Source organism: Lytechinus variegatus, chromosome 10 (assembly GCF_018143015.1).
Source record: "Lytechinus variegatus isolate NC3 chromosome 10, Lvar_3.0, whole genome shotgun sequence".
Classification (NCBI taxonomy): Eukaryota; Metazoa; Echinodermata; class Echinoidea; order Temnopleuroida; family Toxopneustidae; genus Lytechinus; species Lytechinus variegatus.
In genome coordinates, this window is record NC_054749.1 from 15,880,232 (window position 1) to 15,897,332 (window position 17,101).

Genomic DNA, 17,101 nt, shown 5'->3' on the forward strand with positions numbered 1-17,101 from the left:
AAATGAGTGTGTTGATAAATAATGTTGATCATCATTGGGCTGTTTCACCAGTTTTGCATCTGACAAAAATTGCACTTAGATAAAAAAAAATCCAGTTTTCACGCTCATGGGACAATTACCACTTATTAAATGACACATTTAAGTATCTTCTACATGTTGGCATATATTGTACAGACATTTGAAGTTAATAAAATTTATTGAAAATAATTCAAACAGTCATTTAGCTTTCCACACCCATTCCTTAGAGCTTTATATTATATGAATACATATTTATAATATGTTGTAATTAACTTGAATAATACATTTTTTGTCCAATTTCATCTAAGAATATAGGAAAACAACATTGATTGGACATACACTGACTGTTTAGATTGATCAAGATAAAATTCAAAGAAAATCAAAATGTTTATTTTGTTTGTTTTGTTATAAAGTTGTTCATATATGACTGATTGTGACATATAAAGAACATCAATAGATTTTCTTATTCATACTTGGCATTTCTTCTTAATTTCTCATTAAAACTGGTGGGGTGCAAAGGATGGAGCCCCCCTCACCCATCTAAGTAATTATATTTTATTCTAACAAAAAAATATAAACATAACCTCCACTGAATTTTTAATGTCTGGCCAAGTAAACTTTTTACCAGCCAATTCTATGACTCAAATAAAAATTTCATATAACACTCTGCTTTTTTTCATAGCAATTCGGGTAAAAGTCAGCCCCCTTTTTTGCAACATAAAGTAACTGTATCCTTGCATCTGTTCATCTCTCTTTTCTACTTCAACTCTGGCTTCAATAAATACGTATAGTCTTTCCCTTTAATTCCTACAGGCCCGCGATAGCTAGTCTGCAGGCACAGACCCTAAATTTTCACAATTCGCATAGTGCATAATGTAGAGTCTGAAGTAATGAAACTAGATTCACTATGTAATGTGGCTGGCTCACACAGACAGAGAATTTGGCATAGATCTGGGCCCCGTCTTACAAATAGTTACGATTGATCCGATCAATGGTAACTCTATGGAAATCCATCAGTGTCATAATTTTTTCTATGAAAAATTTGCACAATGTATTTTGTAAAAACGAGAATCACAGTGAATCTTCAAGAGAACGATGAATGCATGAATATACATCATAGCTAGAAAATATTTTGAACAAACATGTACTTTAGATGTTGATGTGGCTGGCCATCCATAGTTGTGATTGATCAGATCAATTGCAACTCTTTGTAAGAAGTGGCCCTGGGGCCCGTTGCAGAAAGAGTTGCAATCAATCGCAACTCTAAAAATCTTGCGCAACTTGATTTTCAACCAATCAACAGTGCCCATTCGGGACTTGCGCTTAATATTTTGGCTTGCGTTTAATTGCAACTCTTTCTGCAACTGGCCCCTGGTCTTCACTCTGTACATAGTGTCAAATATGAGTCTGTGCTTGCAGACTACTGGATAGCCAATAGAAAGTGACACTAATTGTCTGCAAGAAGAATGAAAACACTGCCTTTGAAATCTAACAAGGAAAATATTCCCTAATTCACAAATACTGCTTCACAACACTCTTGAGACTAATTATCTAGAATTCACTGGGCGTAATTGTGTGTCATTCTCACTTTATTGCTAATAATTTACATTTTACTGGGCTGCGAGAAGTGGGTCATGTGTGTATTCAGGACTATTCCATCTTCTTCAACTTCAAATCAAATGTAAATGCCAGTTGTGTTATAATGACGATCTCAAAATGGGTTTAAATGAATCCAATATTATAAAATGACCACCCAAAATATAAAACTAAATATGAAGCAAATGATTCTGGGGGAAAATTGATAATTGCTGATAAATTTAAAAAAAAAATGAGCATGTCATTCCTGGTGGGTAACTCTTTTTTTCTATTAAGCAATAATAATAATAGGTGGTTATACAAGTGCCATTTGTGCTGACAATTTCCTGTGCATTCACATTTCAGCTGAGATTTCATAATTTCACAAAGTAAAGTTTACATATAAATGAACTGTAAATGTGCAGATGTAGATTATTATTAGATCTGGATTTTCAAAGAAATAGTAGCAACTGATCTTGAATTTAAAGACGTCCTCATGAAAATCATCATTTTCTGTGACTTTTTTAGTTAAACATTACAAAAGGCCATGCATGTGCATAACAAGAAAGAAATAATTTAAATGAGAGTACTTCCTTTGAGATTTCACTTATGTCCCCATGCTTGAAGACTCTTAAATACATGTACGTACAGCTATCAGACCCTACACGTGTATAGTGACTGCACTTTGGAGTGCTGATTGGTCTAGTTCAAATTTGAACGAGAAAAATTCAGCTCTCCGAAGTGCAGTCACTATAATCGCTCTTTAAGAGCTAAATTAGCTCTTCGCTCTCTTCGTTTTTTAGAGTGTGTACTTGTATTCTATACTGGCACATACAAATTTTACAGCAAGTCTGAGATTTTCCAATCTAATCAGCTGAAATCAGGGCAACTATTGCCGTATTCTGATTAAGAATCCGGACTCTTGTTTTTTTAAAAACAATTTTGTGTGCGTTTCCCTTTGATATTTTTCCTGTTGTTCAACTTGATTTTTTTTTTGGTGCTCTTTCAACATTTCCTACAGAAATATGCCATATATAGAAACATAAAGCCTTGGATTGCTTAGTTGCCAGATTTTACCATGTATGTACAATAAAACAAAGTGCCTTGCTGTGGCTCTAAATTAAAACACAGATATAACACATTTTATTATTTTACTACAGCAATATTAAATCAATTTGAACATTTCAAATTTTTCTATAAAAAAATAGTACACGTATATGCTCATACAGATCCTTAATTGCAAAATGATGACTTGAGGCTTTCATTTGTTTGCATCCATCTTAAGAAATGGTTGAAATATCTATGTATCTCAAAACCAATGAAATAATCCAAACAAAACATGAAAGCCCTACAGTTTTTTATCAATTGCATAAATCATCCCATTGACTTTGATTAGATATTAAACCATGATGCACATGTCACAGTTTATCAGTTCATTAAAGATAATAATAAAATTTGCCAATACAAATTAACCACTAAAATACACAATATTGATCAAATACGAAAGCTAATCAAATACACATGTGATATCGCCTGATCTCCACCGATACCTGAATATCACGTTCTGTATTGATTCAAAGTTCATTGCGGATCCATCATTGTTATAAGTCAATAACCAAGTCATGGGTGTCATATTGCTCTATTGAAGCATGATTTGTTTGACATTGGACTTTGAGTTTTGGTACAATGAAAAACAAACTGACATGAATGTTACAGTTGTGACGCCAAGTTGCGATTGTGTAAACCACCCACCCCTACTTTTCTGAAGGCTTTTTTTGTCAACATTTCATTCAGCTTGAACTCCCCCCTTAAAAAAATCCTGTGTACGCTACTGGAAGTAGCTGATGACATAAAGCAGTTTGTGTCTGCATCCCTTTATGCATACAAATTACAATACGGGAAGGGGGTGTTTCACAAAGAAAGCTTGAATATGTTTAAAGGTAAAAATATGTAGTTGCAGCAGACAGATATTCCATGAAAAAGTCTTTAAAATCAAGGTTAATTGTCACCCTAGAATCATAGATCTAGATCTGGTACATTAACATAAAATTATCTGTATGAAATTATCTACATGTATATACATCACCCCCCCAAAAAAAAAAATCAAATGGGAATTCAATCTATATTGCTGCTGGCATATCAACCAGAAAAAAAGCCTTTTTTTAATCTTTCTGGTCATGCATATATGCACACTGTGTTTTCCACTCTGTAATCTGGTTTGTCAGAATGGTGACACAACATGTGCTCCTGTCTTAAAGGACAAGTCCACCCCAACAAAAACTTGATTTGAATAAAAAGAGAAAAATTCAACAAGCATAACACTGAAAATTTCATCAAAATCGGATGTAAAATAAGAAAGTTATGGCATTTTAAAGTTTCGCTTATTTTCAACAGAATATTTATATGAACGAGCCAGTTACATCCAAATGAGAGAGTTGATGACATCACTCACTCACTATTTCTTTTGTATTTTATTATATGAAATATGAAATATTTTTATTTTCTCGTCATTGTCATGTGAAATGAATTTTCATTCCTCCCTGAACACATGGAATTACATTATTTTAACATTTTGTGCTTCAGGCAAGGAGGTCCTAATCGTCAAATTCGTAAAAATTGAAATATTGTATAATTCAAACAATAAAAAACAAAAGAAATAGTGAGTGAGTGACATCATCGACTCTCTCATTTGGATGTAACTGGCTCGTTCATATAACTATTTTGTTGAAAATAAGCGAAACTTTGAAAAGTCATAACTTTCTTATTTTACATCCGATTTTGATGAAATTTTCAGTGTTGTGCTTGCTGAATTTTTCTCTATTGATTCAAATCAACATTTTCCTGGGGTGGACTTGACCTTTAAGTATCTCAGAGGGCATAGGGTAAGAGTTCGGATTGTAATCAAGTTTTTTCTTCAAAATAATGAAAAAGATAAGGGCAGGGGTGGATCCAGGATATTTCGAAAGGGGGGGGGGCACATTTTCCCAAGGAAAAAGGTCTTCACTTTCGAAAGGGGGGGGCACACTTCTGTTTTAACAGCATTTTTATATCACAAATTTTAATTGTGCCTCTCAAAGGGGGGGGGGGGGGGCACTGGCCACTGGATAAGGTTTTATTTGATTTTGGATGTTAGGTTAATAGGTTTTAAATTTGGCTTCACATGCAGATTATCCATCTGAGCAAATGTCATGTAAACACAATGAGTTGAAACATGCATTCAAGAAAATGGAAGGGAATTATTTCTGATACGTTCAGGTCAGTTCATATCATTTGAATTGAAATATTCCATATAACATTAATATAATAAAGGGATTTAGGGAAAAGCCCCCAAAAGACGGATGGCTTGTCAAGTTGGCTACCCTAGTGTGGGCAATAAAAGATTATCATCAATATTATTATAAAACCAGATACAAAACTATATCAAAATTTTTTCAAGAGAACAGTATATAAATAACACACAAACCCTATACAAATATTAGATGAGAAAACAGAATGCTACTAAAACATTCAAGATGTCAGCAAATACTACTTAAGTTTCGTTTTGAATAAATGAAGTGTTTTACATGATCAAATTTCAACCGAAAGACTATTAATGGTGCACAATGTCGAAAGGATTGAAGTATAAAATTTTTAGTTACAGGGTAAAAGTGATAGTTTTCCTTAGTTCTACATTGCAGTATTGAATACATAATAAAATAATAAAATAAAATTAATAGAAATTACCGGATAAAACATAAGATTAAAGCAGGGAAGAGGAAGGTTGGTAAATTTTCTCACAAATTCCTTCAGATGCAATCGCAAGTTCGAGAAAGTCATTTCCTGTCAGAAGCAATGGCTTTGAAGCAATGCAGCCGTTTAGCCACGCTTCAACCCTCTCTACTTCCGTGAAGTCTCAATCCTTTGCGCCTGCTTTCTTACTAAATGTCTTTTTTTCAGTAGAATGAATCAAATTACCTCATTCCTAGTAGAGGCTACACGTAGGCATGCTAGGGAATGATTTTACAGAAGGAAAGTGATAAAATTAGCTACTGCTACAGAGGATGGGGAAATAGTATGAAGACTTTCAAGGATACTGTGAGATATGGAAGACAGCGCCGCGGTTTTAAAGATATAGAAAAGAAAGCGGCTACAACATATTTTCTCAGTTCTGGAGCTTGGTGTATTTATTTGGCCTTTGTACATACTTTTCAATATCAAACTTTTCTTGCAATATAGGTATATATATATATTATTATATATATATAAAACACACACACAATGGACATGGGTACATGTAGTTTGAGAATTAAAACCATTTTAGCTCAAGGTAGGAGGCCAGCATATCCAGACTAATGACCTTGACTGGACCTTGTGCATGGAAAGCCTCTCTCAAAATGTCTTCCTTGCTTGGCTTTATGAAGGCAACCAGTGAGAATCGACTATTTTTTCTACAACTCTTTGGGAAATTATTTTAACAAGTGGATTGCCTCTGGCCATCTCACCTGCATCACGCGGTTCAATATAGCAGCAGTGCTGACTTTGAAAACTACCGGTACTCTAACTCGCACAAGATGTTCAGTGATACATGGTTACTCTTATGTCCACTTTTTATGAACTAGACCAATAAACTTACTGAGATATGATGGTTATTCAACAAAAAAACCCAACATGGCCAAAGTTCATTGACCTTACATGACCTTTGACCTTGATCATGTGACCTGAAACTCGCGCAGGATGTTCAGTGATACTTGATTACTCTTATGTCCAAGTTTCATGAATCAGATCCATAAACTTTCAAAGTTATGATGGTAATTTAACAGATACACCCAATTCGGCCAAAGTTCATTGACCTTTGACCTTGGTCATGTGACCTGAAATGCACACAGGATGTTCAGTGATACTTGATTACTCTAATGTCCAAGTTTAACGAACTATACCAATAAACTTTCAAAGTTATGATGGTAATTCAACAGATACCCCCAATTCGGCCAAAGTTCATTGACCCTAAATGACCTTTGACCTTAATCATGAGACCTGAAACTTGCACAAAATGTTCAGTGATGCTTGATTACTATTATGTCCAAGTTTCATTAATCAGATCCATAAACTTTTAAAGTTATGATGGGAATTCAACAGATACCCCCAATTCGGCCAAAGTTCATTGACCCTAAATGACCTTTGACCTTGGTCATGTGACATGAAACTCTAATAGGATGTTCAGTAATACTTGATTAACCTTATGGCCAAGTTTCATGAACTAGGTCCATATACTTTCTAAGTTATGATGTCATTTCAAAGACTTAACCTCAGGTTAAGATTTGATGTTGACGCCGCCGCCGCCGCCGGTAAAGCGGCGCCTATAGTCTCACTCTGCTATGCAGGTGAGACAAAAATGATAATAATAATAATTTCTTTCACATAAATTACAACAAAGTTGTATTTGTGCTAGTCTTGTTTCAAGATCCACTTGTTGATTTGAGTATTGAAGTAAGCTGAATGTGGTCACAGATTCCCTCACCACATATTTACCTTCACAGGAGCCTACTGATAGAGAGAGACATACATGTATGTAGATATAGAATAAAAGGGGGAGAGAGAGAAGGGAGAAATAACACAGGAGCTATGTTGCATATTGACCCAGTAGGATGTGAAGAGTAGCCCCAAAATAAAATAAAAAAATGCCTGAAAGAGAATAGGAAGAGAGAGAGAGATGAGGTCTCATGTGCTTGTTGAAGATTGTAGGCCTATACTGAGGCTCATATTTATATTCTAGCAGCATCTCACTTGCCCATCCCTCTTTAATAAACAAGTAACAAAAAATTGACAATTCCCGTATAACTGCAGAAATAACTAGCTGCAATCAAATCTTTCCATCTTCCTGCAGGGAGGTGATCATTGTGATGTACATGTATTTTCAATGAGAATCAGGAAAGGCAATCAAGAACTCAGTAATTTTTACATGGATGCACTCGCTAATGATGATCCAATTAGGTTGTGACATTGGATCTGAATGGATTCAGAATTGCTTGGGGTAAACTGAGCTAATGAACTACTGAATAATCACCAATGCTTGTATATGTGCATCAATCATACCTTTTGTAAAATGAAATTTGCTTTGTAAAGAGCTCTATATTTAATAAGGAGGCAGGAGAATGGACTTGTTTCTAAATTTATTACTACATTCAATACAATGGATACATAAGGGGCTTGTTGCATAAAACTTTTTACCTGAGAAAACTCTGGTAAAAACTGTAAATTAGGTTTAGTCTGATTTCTGCCATTGACTTTAACACAGGGCAAAAACTCTGGTAAAAACAAGTTTTCTCAGGTAAAAAGTTTTATGCAACGGGCCCAAGGTGTTGAATTTAGAAACAAACCTAGGAAGTTGAATACCCGACAAAAACAGAACAGATGATTTTTAGAGACAGGCAGGCTTTGTACACTGTACAGATGGTTGAGTTTTAACGGAGTACGGTATCGTTAAAGACTGCAGACAAGACTAGATAGACAGCAGAATTATGGTTCCAAGTATGAGCCAATAAATTTAGCATTACAATATACGAGTACCTTGGAAAAAAGCAGTACATGTACGTATGTTCATGCCAGCCTGATTAGCATGTCTGAAGCTGAACTATTCCCATCAAGCGACAAACTATTATTTTAGCTGTTTCGAGCGATTAATTTGAGTTTATTGTATTTATGGTGCAAATGGCTTTCAGTACCCACTACCTTTGAAAGCTTCATTGTACCTTCTAAACACCTGGGCCCCATCTTAAAGATACTAATGCTATTAACGTTGCCATGAACAGTAGTAATTACCACGAATCATGACTTTGATTGGCTGCTGAGCCAATAATTACTTATGGTTATTGTTTCGTAAATGCCAATGTTTGCTTTGTGAATTCTTTGTGAAAGCGGCCTTTGATTATGAAGAAAATAGGATTTAGATAGTAATCTTCTTACCCTTGTGACCGCTATACTGCAGGTACTAGCAATGTTGGACCTCAGATCGGCTACACTCCCGGAGGTCTCCAGGACAATGCCGAACCTGACCACCCTGGGATCCCTATCAGCATAGATGACTACTATGATGACCACTCTGGTTGTCCTCTGCGGAATGGGCAGTGACACACAGAGAAAGGGGTCAAAGGTATTGCTCTGCCTGCCGCAGTGAGGGCAGGTCAGGGAGGACCGATACTGCGCCTGGAAGAGATCCTGGACGAAGCTGTTATTGCGCCTCATGTGGTTGGCAAGGGATTCCGCTGCCATCAGCTCGTCACTTTTGTTCTGTCCATTCTGGAAGTGAAAAGGAATAAGAATTTTAGTTCATTGAAATGTATTTTTTCAATAAAGGTACCACTTTGCAGATAAACAGATTTTCATGTTTCGATCGTAGTAACAGGTATTATTTTTATTCAAAACACCTATATGCAGCTGGTACAAAAAATTTTAAAATGGCTGTTTTGTGCATATGTGACTCAGGGATCAAGCACAAACAAACTTATGTGAAATCTATTTACCATTTGTTTAACAAAAATATTTCTTTTGTTATGATGGTGCAGAATATCACTGATATGTGAATATGTTGTCAATAATATGACAATAGTAATGATAGTATTAACAACTGTCCTTATTTTCCCCAGAGATGCTATGTAGGTCAAACATGTATCTTTGTTACTCTTCTAGCCTGCACTACACTATTATTAAACCTCTCCATTCTAATACACCTGCATGTAGCACCTGGCAAGGAGGAATAAGGTTCCGTTTTCAATTTCAAAGTCTTTGGTACGACTTGGCCAGGGATCTAACCCGCACACCCCTTTCATGAGGCAGGTGTCCTACCATCGTGATAATGCATTATGCTATATTATTCAAGTGCTCAGAATTATACAGTCTTTGATACGACTCAGCCAGGGACCGAACCCACAACCCTTTTCATGAGGCAGATCCTCTACCACTGAGCCACCAGGCCCACTTCCTTGTGATAATACAACTGCATACATGTATGTCATATCGTTATCCCAGCACTCAGAATATTGAATTATACATGCAGCTCTCCTCTGCACTTATTATGAATAACTTCTTGTATTTCTCTCAACTTGACAATTCACCTTCAAATTGCTTTGACACGCTGTCAGAGGAGAGATAAAGAATGGAAAATCCCCAGGGGCTCCTTGGCAGTGAAAAGAAGAGGAAATACTTTTTTCTACAAAGGTGAACAAAGATAATACCTTCCATCTTTTAATAGCAGACACAGAATTAGTCTGCATGCACAGACTCTGATTAGGATGCTTATTGTATTAATAACAAGCAGGTCTTGGAAAAAGTCTATAACAAGTTCTAACTTCTTGTGCTGTTATGTAAGCCTACATGGTACAAACTTTTATATTACCTGCAGTAGGCTAAAAATTCAGACCATATCAATATCTTTTTTTTTTAAATCGGGGGCTTGTGCTATATGAGCTAGACAACGATGATGGAGAATCTAATTGAAAACCACTCTATGATGAATGATTCAAAGAAGTTAATTCACCATGAACTGACACAAAAAGAAATGGCAATTTTCCAGCAGGGATTGCTCTAATACCAAATGCAACCTTGCAAAAAAAATATTATTTTTTTTCCTTCAAATAATATGATTGATAATCCTTTTATTTCTGGTCCAAAGTACAATCAAAAGAAGCAGGATTGAAAAGAAAACAGTTCAATATTTTCATAGCGCACAAATACAACATACTACTAATTTCTCATAAAAATAGGTAGTGCAGATAGCTCATAGAACTCTTTCCTTTGCCATTTTCTTTATATAAAGGAATAGAGTAAAATGTAAAATTTGACTCCTCTAGCTGTATATGTACAATACAATGACTTCTACCATCATCTTATGGATAAAAAAGAATCTTTGACATACTTTGAAACCAATGTTGAGACTTGAGAAATTAAATCAAGGTTCCCCCCCCCCAGGAAAAAAAAGAAGACACAAACTGTCTCTGCTTCTCTCCAAACTACTGATACCACGATAATATTAATTCTAGATTGGTTTATTGGGGGAGCTGCATCAAGCGAGAAAAACACTCCTGAATGGTCAACTACATGATTGCCCCCTCCCATGGATGATCTTTTGTACTTAAAAACAATCAATAGCCCCTAAATTATACCCATGTAGTTGCCTTTGACCTTCGTACATTTGGCTATAGATGCTATAGAATGGAATACCATCCACTCTGGCGTACTCACACCTTCAAGTTTTTTTAATTATCAGATGAAAATTAACAGATGGGTATACATGTATGACCTTGAAGTACAGGATTCTCATACGCTATGTGTATGATTAAGATTGGACCTCAAGACTGTACATACTGTATCCACGTATTGACCATCAAAGGTACATGTATATTGTGTGTACGTATGTAATTATCAATTATTTGACGACCAGAGGGCAAGGAGGAATATTCTTAATCAAAATAAAATGCAAACTCAATTTCAATTTTTTATGAAATACAATGTACAAGTACATGTATCTCTGTTAATAAGCAGGGAACAATGTCCCTTGCATCGCCATTTTAAAAGCCCCCTCACACCTGATCAAATGTAGGCAGACGAAGGATGACGAATGGGAAAATGAATGAAATGCACGCGAAATCAACAAAAAATTTTGTCAAATCATGCAATCAGTAACTATTTTCAAATTTCATCAACAAACGGTAAGCGAAGGATAAATATGACATGCGAAAGATAAATATGACATGCAAAGGATATCGACTTTTCGGTTCACCTCTTTAAGAAAATTGCTGCCGAAGGCGAGCGAAAGATTGATATAACCCAATAAGACTAAGAAACAGTAAGCAATGGTTTGATATGGCATGCGACTAAAAACGAAGAAAAAAAAACCCTGTGGTTTAAATTTCTTTAAAAATTTTCTGTAACAAATTTGTACATGCAGTGTAATTTCATGTAAAATATGAAGACTATGCGATACATGTTCCCATTTCTGACAGTTTATCATGAAAATATCTATTAAAAGAGAACACTTTCACACAACTCCACTTTACAGCATCCTATTCAATATTTATTCAATAGACTGGGTAATAGTATTCCATAAATGCTCTCAATCCATCCATGCGACTGTCCATAATCGCATAATAAAAATGTATCACAATGCACTGGAACGGATCAATGCAGATTTCCCATCGACTATGGCGCTCCACCGCTTCCCAGAGAAGTTCAATGGGGGAAAATTCAATTTTGTCCAAATCACTAATGGATTTCACTGATGAAGGATCTATCTATTATTCATTGATAAAATCCCCCATATTTTCACTTCAAGCATGTAGTAGTCTTTTCATTCAGGACCTTGTATCAATAATTCCGACTAATAGTGTAAACAAAAATTACATTAAAATGTTTTTACCTACCAGACAGGGGATAAAAAAATTCCCCCAAACTACAATGAAATTTAAGAACAATATTGTAGTCCCACATGAAGACTTTCATGTACATGTAAGTAGACCGGGTGTGACATCAACTGAAAATGATCTTTCAAAGTTCAGAAAAGTAAAAATGGGAATATTCTTCATTTTCTTGATATTTTCCAACTAAATCATAACAATAAACAAGAAAAGTTTTATAGGAAAATAGATGGGCAATTCATAGATGTAATCATGTTTAGCATGTGGAATGTAAAATTTAAGCAACTTTTTGAGGTTTTTATTACCCCCCATATGGTCAAACAATTTGGGTTGTCAAAATAGAACATGTTTTTTATTAATTTTTTTCAAAACAAGAAAAACTGGTTGTTTATAGAGCACAAAAACTATCCACCAATTAATCAAGTACATGTACAATGTACATGTAGATGTGCTTTTCATTTCGTTTGAAATTATGCAAGTATATTTCATTCAAGAAGAGAACACTGAGTGTGTCCACATCTACTCTAGATGTACAATTTATTGACCATGCATCATCAGGAAATCAGGGCCCTGTCTTACAAAGAGTTGCAATTGATGCAATCAAGTTTTGATCAACCACAACTATGGAAAGCCAACAACGTCAACATCTAAAATGGATGTTTCTTTTAACTATTTTCAAGATATGATGTACTTTTATACTTAGACATTGACATCCTTTTCTTAACAGTTATCCTCTTTGTCTACAAATGACATTGTGAAAATTTGCTACAGGAAAAATTACATGTATGGCAATTATGGATGTCCATATAGTTGATGCTGATTGGATCAATCACAGCCCTCTTGAAATTAGTACCCTGGGCCCCGTCTTACAAAGAGTTGCGATTGATCCGATCAATCACAACTACATGTATTATGCATGTTTGTTCAAAATGTTTTCTAGCTATGATGTATATTTGAATGCATAATTGTTTTCTTCAAAATTCACTGTGTTTCCCTTTGTTTACAAAAGACATTGTGCAAATTTCCTGCAGAAAAATTTATGACACTGATGGATTTTCATAGAGTTACCACTGATTGGAACGATCGTAACTCTTTGTAAAACGGGACCCTGGACTATATGTACTGTATCATTGAAGTTTGTCAAAACTGTGAGTAGACCTGGGGGGTGTTTCACAAAGATTTAAGTATGGCTTAAGTCGCACTTAAATGCCGACGCATACATGATATGCACCGCACGGTCTTATTGATAGATACACAGTACTGCGCGTCCTCATGACAAGATCTGACCAATGCGGTCAAGCCTTTCATACCGTACGCAACTCGGTATTTAAGTGCGACTCTAAGTCATACTTAAATCTTTGTGAAACACCCCCTGCATGTGTATTTATTAGATGTGTATCTCAAATAGTTGAAGAATGTACAGGTGTAAGAAAAAGGAAACCATGCGGCAGACATACCACATACATACAGTGCACTGCCTACACCACAATGAATCCTACATTTGCATATGGAGCGTTGTGGCCCAGTGAATTAGTCTTCTGACTTTGAAACAGAGGGTCGTGGGTTTGAATCCCAGCCATGGCGTAATTTCCTTCAGCAAGAAATTTATCCAAATTGTGCTGCACTCAACCCAGGTGAGGTGAATGGGTGACTGGCAGGATTAATTCCTTGAATGCATGAGCGCTAAAAGGCAGCTCGAGCTAAAGCCAGGGTAATAATAATACTAACAACGCACCTCGAAATAGAATATTTCTAGATAGATGGCGCGATATAAATGCCTATTACTATGTACTGTGAACCTGTGTTCAAGCAAGTATTAGCCATTTCGCAACCTCAAACGTATTACATGTACAAGGCTGCATTCTAGTAAAATTAAAATATCTTGTTTTAAATGAAAACTCAACAAGTTCCTACATGTATGCATTGAACTTTCTTCACTGGACGCAATAAATTTACAATATATACACAACTGTATGCTGGCCAGAAGTTCAGAACACTTAAATTCTTGGGATTTGCACACAATAACAGAATATTCAGTAGTTTCCAGTTAATAAAGTCATCCCTACACAATTTGCACTGAGCAGCATTAGACACAACTTACCCATTGGCCCCTCTCTTCCATCGCCTATATTATTAAGATTACCACACGTCTTTATTGCAATGTAACCAATACCCCCTAAGTTTGCCATCCACCCATCCACATCCTTTCTTGTTGACCCTCGATGAGATAGGCAAACCCATCCTGAGAATCCTAACAGTCAAATATCTCAGGCACAGTGGGAGGGCGGCATGTATAGTGAGCATACATGTACCTCTGATGCAGTAGTATAGATGATGGTTCTGAAGCAGCCCCCCCCCAAAAAAAAATAATTTTTTTTTTAATATAAATTACGGGGATTACTCTTCACAACTTTGAAGGGATGGTCCGGATTGGAAATATTCATTTCTTAATAAATAGAGTAGAATTCACTGAGCAAAATGCCAAAAATTTCATCAAAATCGGATAACAAATAATAAAGTTATTGCAGTTTAAAGTTTGGCAATGTTTTGTGAAAACAGTTGTTATGAATATTTATTAGGTGGGCTGATGATGTCATATCCCCACTTTCCGCTTTCTTATGTTATTACATAATATCATAATTTTTCCATTATTTCATACTTGTGTGATTAATATGTCTCCCTTCTAATGAAATATTACAGTTCCAGCAATAAATATCTAATGCACTAAATCAGTTGTCAATCCAATTTTTCTAGTTCTTGGAGGAACAAATTTGACAAATCTAATTTCATATAATAAAATAGAACAAGTGGGGATGTATATGGTGTTGTGCTCAATCTCTAGGGTGTAAGTGTAACTTTTAACACTTCAAGGTGGAGCTTTAGGAAGACCAACTACATGTAGTGTTGGTTTTAATACCCCAGTTTTATGATCAACCAAACAGTTTAAATTGTCATTGATACTCCTTTTTTTTTTTTCAAATGTCATTATTGAGCAATTGAGTCTGCAGGGAAATATTGTAGTGAGTGCTACCATATTAGATACCCAGTAAAAATGTTATCAAAATTTTATGCAACGCTGTTACTATACAAACCTGACAGCAGTTCAACAATTTAAACAAAAGTGCTGAATTTATTGACAACTAAATATTAGAAATTAAAATTTGTTTAAGATTTTATTCACCTTTTTAAACCCTAACTATTGAAGGTTCATATACTGGCAGTTAACTGCATTGTATAAAAATTTTAAATAGCACTTTTTTTAAAAACTGTATAGAGGTTTTGTTAACGTCAGAATCAGATTGCAACCACTTCATTACAGGCAAGGGAGGCTGTAATATTGGTAGGGAAACATGGTAATTTTATTGAGTTATCTCTCTACCTTCCGTGTCAAGTTCGCAAATGAATTGAGCGCTACCTGCTGCTGCTCTGTCACTGCACATTGCTAAATCATCCGTGTATCCCCTACTGCCGTGTCTTGTCAAATAAAATCCTGTCCCTCGGACACCGTTCTCATTACAATCCTAAAACTGGTTTTCTGGAAACCGGTCCAGGAAACCAGTTTCAATCTAATTTGTATCATCTATTCACTCTTGTCTTTTTCTACATATTTCTACATTTGCTGCTGTTCAATTTATTTGTTTGGTCATTATTATAAATTTATCTACAACTACATTGTATGATTATGAACATACTCAGTTCAGTTCTTTTGACCTTGGAAATTGGTTTCATATATTCATGTTTTTAAACCAAATGTAAATAAAATATGCATTTTATATTAAAGTGGTATGGGCTTTCTGTTTTATTTCCAGTCGTCAAATATCTTTGTTTATCAAATTTTTATTGTATATGTTGTTCTCCACTTTTAGTAGGAGCATGTTTCTCATCTTTTTATCAAATACTACATGTATATACATGTAGCTCAACATTATTTTTCTCTCCAAAGCAGAAAAAAATGTAAGCCTAATACTCAGTGCTTTGGGGCGATTTCACCCCCAAAATACTCAAAAGAGCCCGAGAAATTTAAAAAAGGGCCCCCTAAAAATCCACATTCACTGTAATGTTACAGCTTATCCATGTAGAAGATTTATATAGGCAGAGGGTTTCAAAAAGTGGCCCCAAAATAAAAATAAATAAAAATTTGTTTCATTCTCATATATGCCTGCACAATATATTTTTTTCTTATCTGAAGAGGTAACAGCTCTTGCTTTTTTTTCATGATACAGCAAACTAGCGATGGATGGCCATGAATTCAAAGGCCTCTTCATAGAAGGTCAGTGATATATGTAGTATTACCTTGCTGTTCTCTGCATGCATCGCACACACAGGTGTCATAGATTATAAGCCTATGAATATTCCTAGTCAGGACCTGATGGTCCTTCGCATGTGTTTATTTTCATTGCATGTGGATGGTGAGGTTTGTGGCATAAAGGCAATTATCAAAACCAGAAGTTAATAAAACAACGAAAATGAATGTTGCATTTTTGGGGAACATGTGGAGATAATGAGTAAACCCCATACATATAAAATTAATATGGACATTTTTATCAGAAAAAACAATAAAGCATAATCATTATTCACAAAGGATTTATACATAAATTTGCGGGGGTACTTTTCATAACTTACTGCCTATTTTCTACATTGGATATAAGTTTGAAAAACATTGCTATTAATAGGGATTTTCAGTGCTCTAGCTCTTGAGAGCATTTCATGGCTATATTGCCCCAAGCCCACCCCCCCCCCCTGCAATTTCTCCCTGACCAATTATTCAACACTTTTATGCCTAGTATGACCTACACACATATTATAGAGCTGAAAGATCGCTCTACATTGATCTGGCCCCCCCCCCCCCCCCCCCCCGTCTTACAGAAATTATGATTGATCGGATCAACCTAAACTACATGTCTATGGAAATCCAACCATGACAAACTTTTTTCAAGGAAACTTGCACAATGTCTTTTGTAAGCAAAATAAAAAAAGCACACTGAATTTTCAAGAAAACGATGAATGTATGACTTAATCATATCTAGAAAATATTTTTTGAACATGCATTTTTTGGATAATGACATTGCTGGCCATAGTTGTGACTAATTGGATCAATCGTAACTCCTTGTATGACATGG

At 35.4% G+C, this 17,101-nt stretch overlaps 1 protein-coding gene across 2 annotated transcripts in view; it reads right to left on the reverse strand.

Annotated features, from left to right (window-relative positions):
* Positions 1-17,101, reverse strand: part of LOC121422435 (ubiquitin carboxyl-terminal hydrolase 31-like) — a 67,816-nt gene that overhangs the window by 41,903 nt on the left and 8,812 nt on the right. For both annotated transcript variants that reach the window (XR_005971166.1, XM_041617471.1), the window contains exon 2: positions 8,536-8,868. Coding sequence is in view for 1 of the 2 variants with exons in the window: in XM_041617471.1 (XP_041473405.1) it covers positions 8,536-8,868 (333 nt within the window). In the remaining variant the exon portion in view is untranslated. The remainder of the gene's footprint in view (positions 1-8,535; positions 8,869-17,101) is intronic.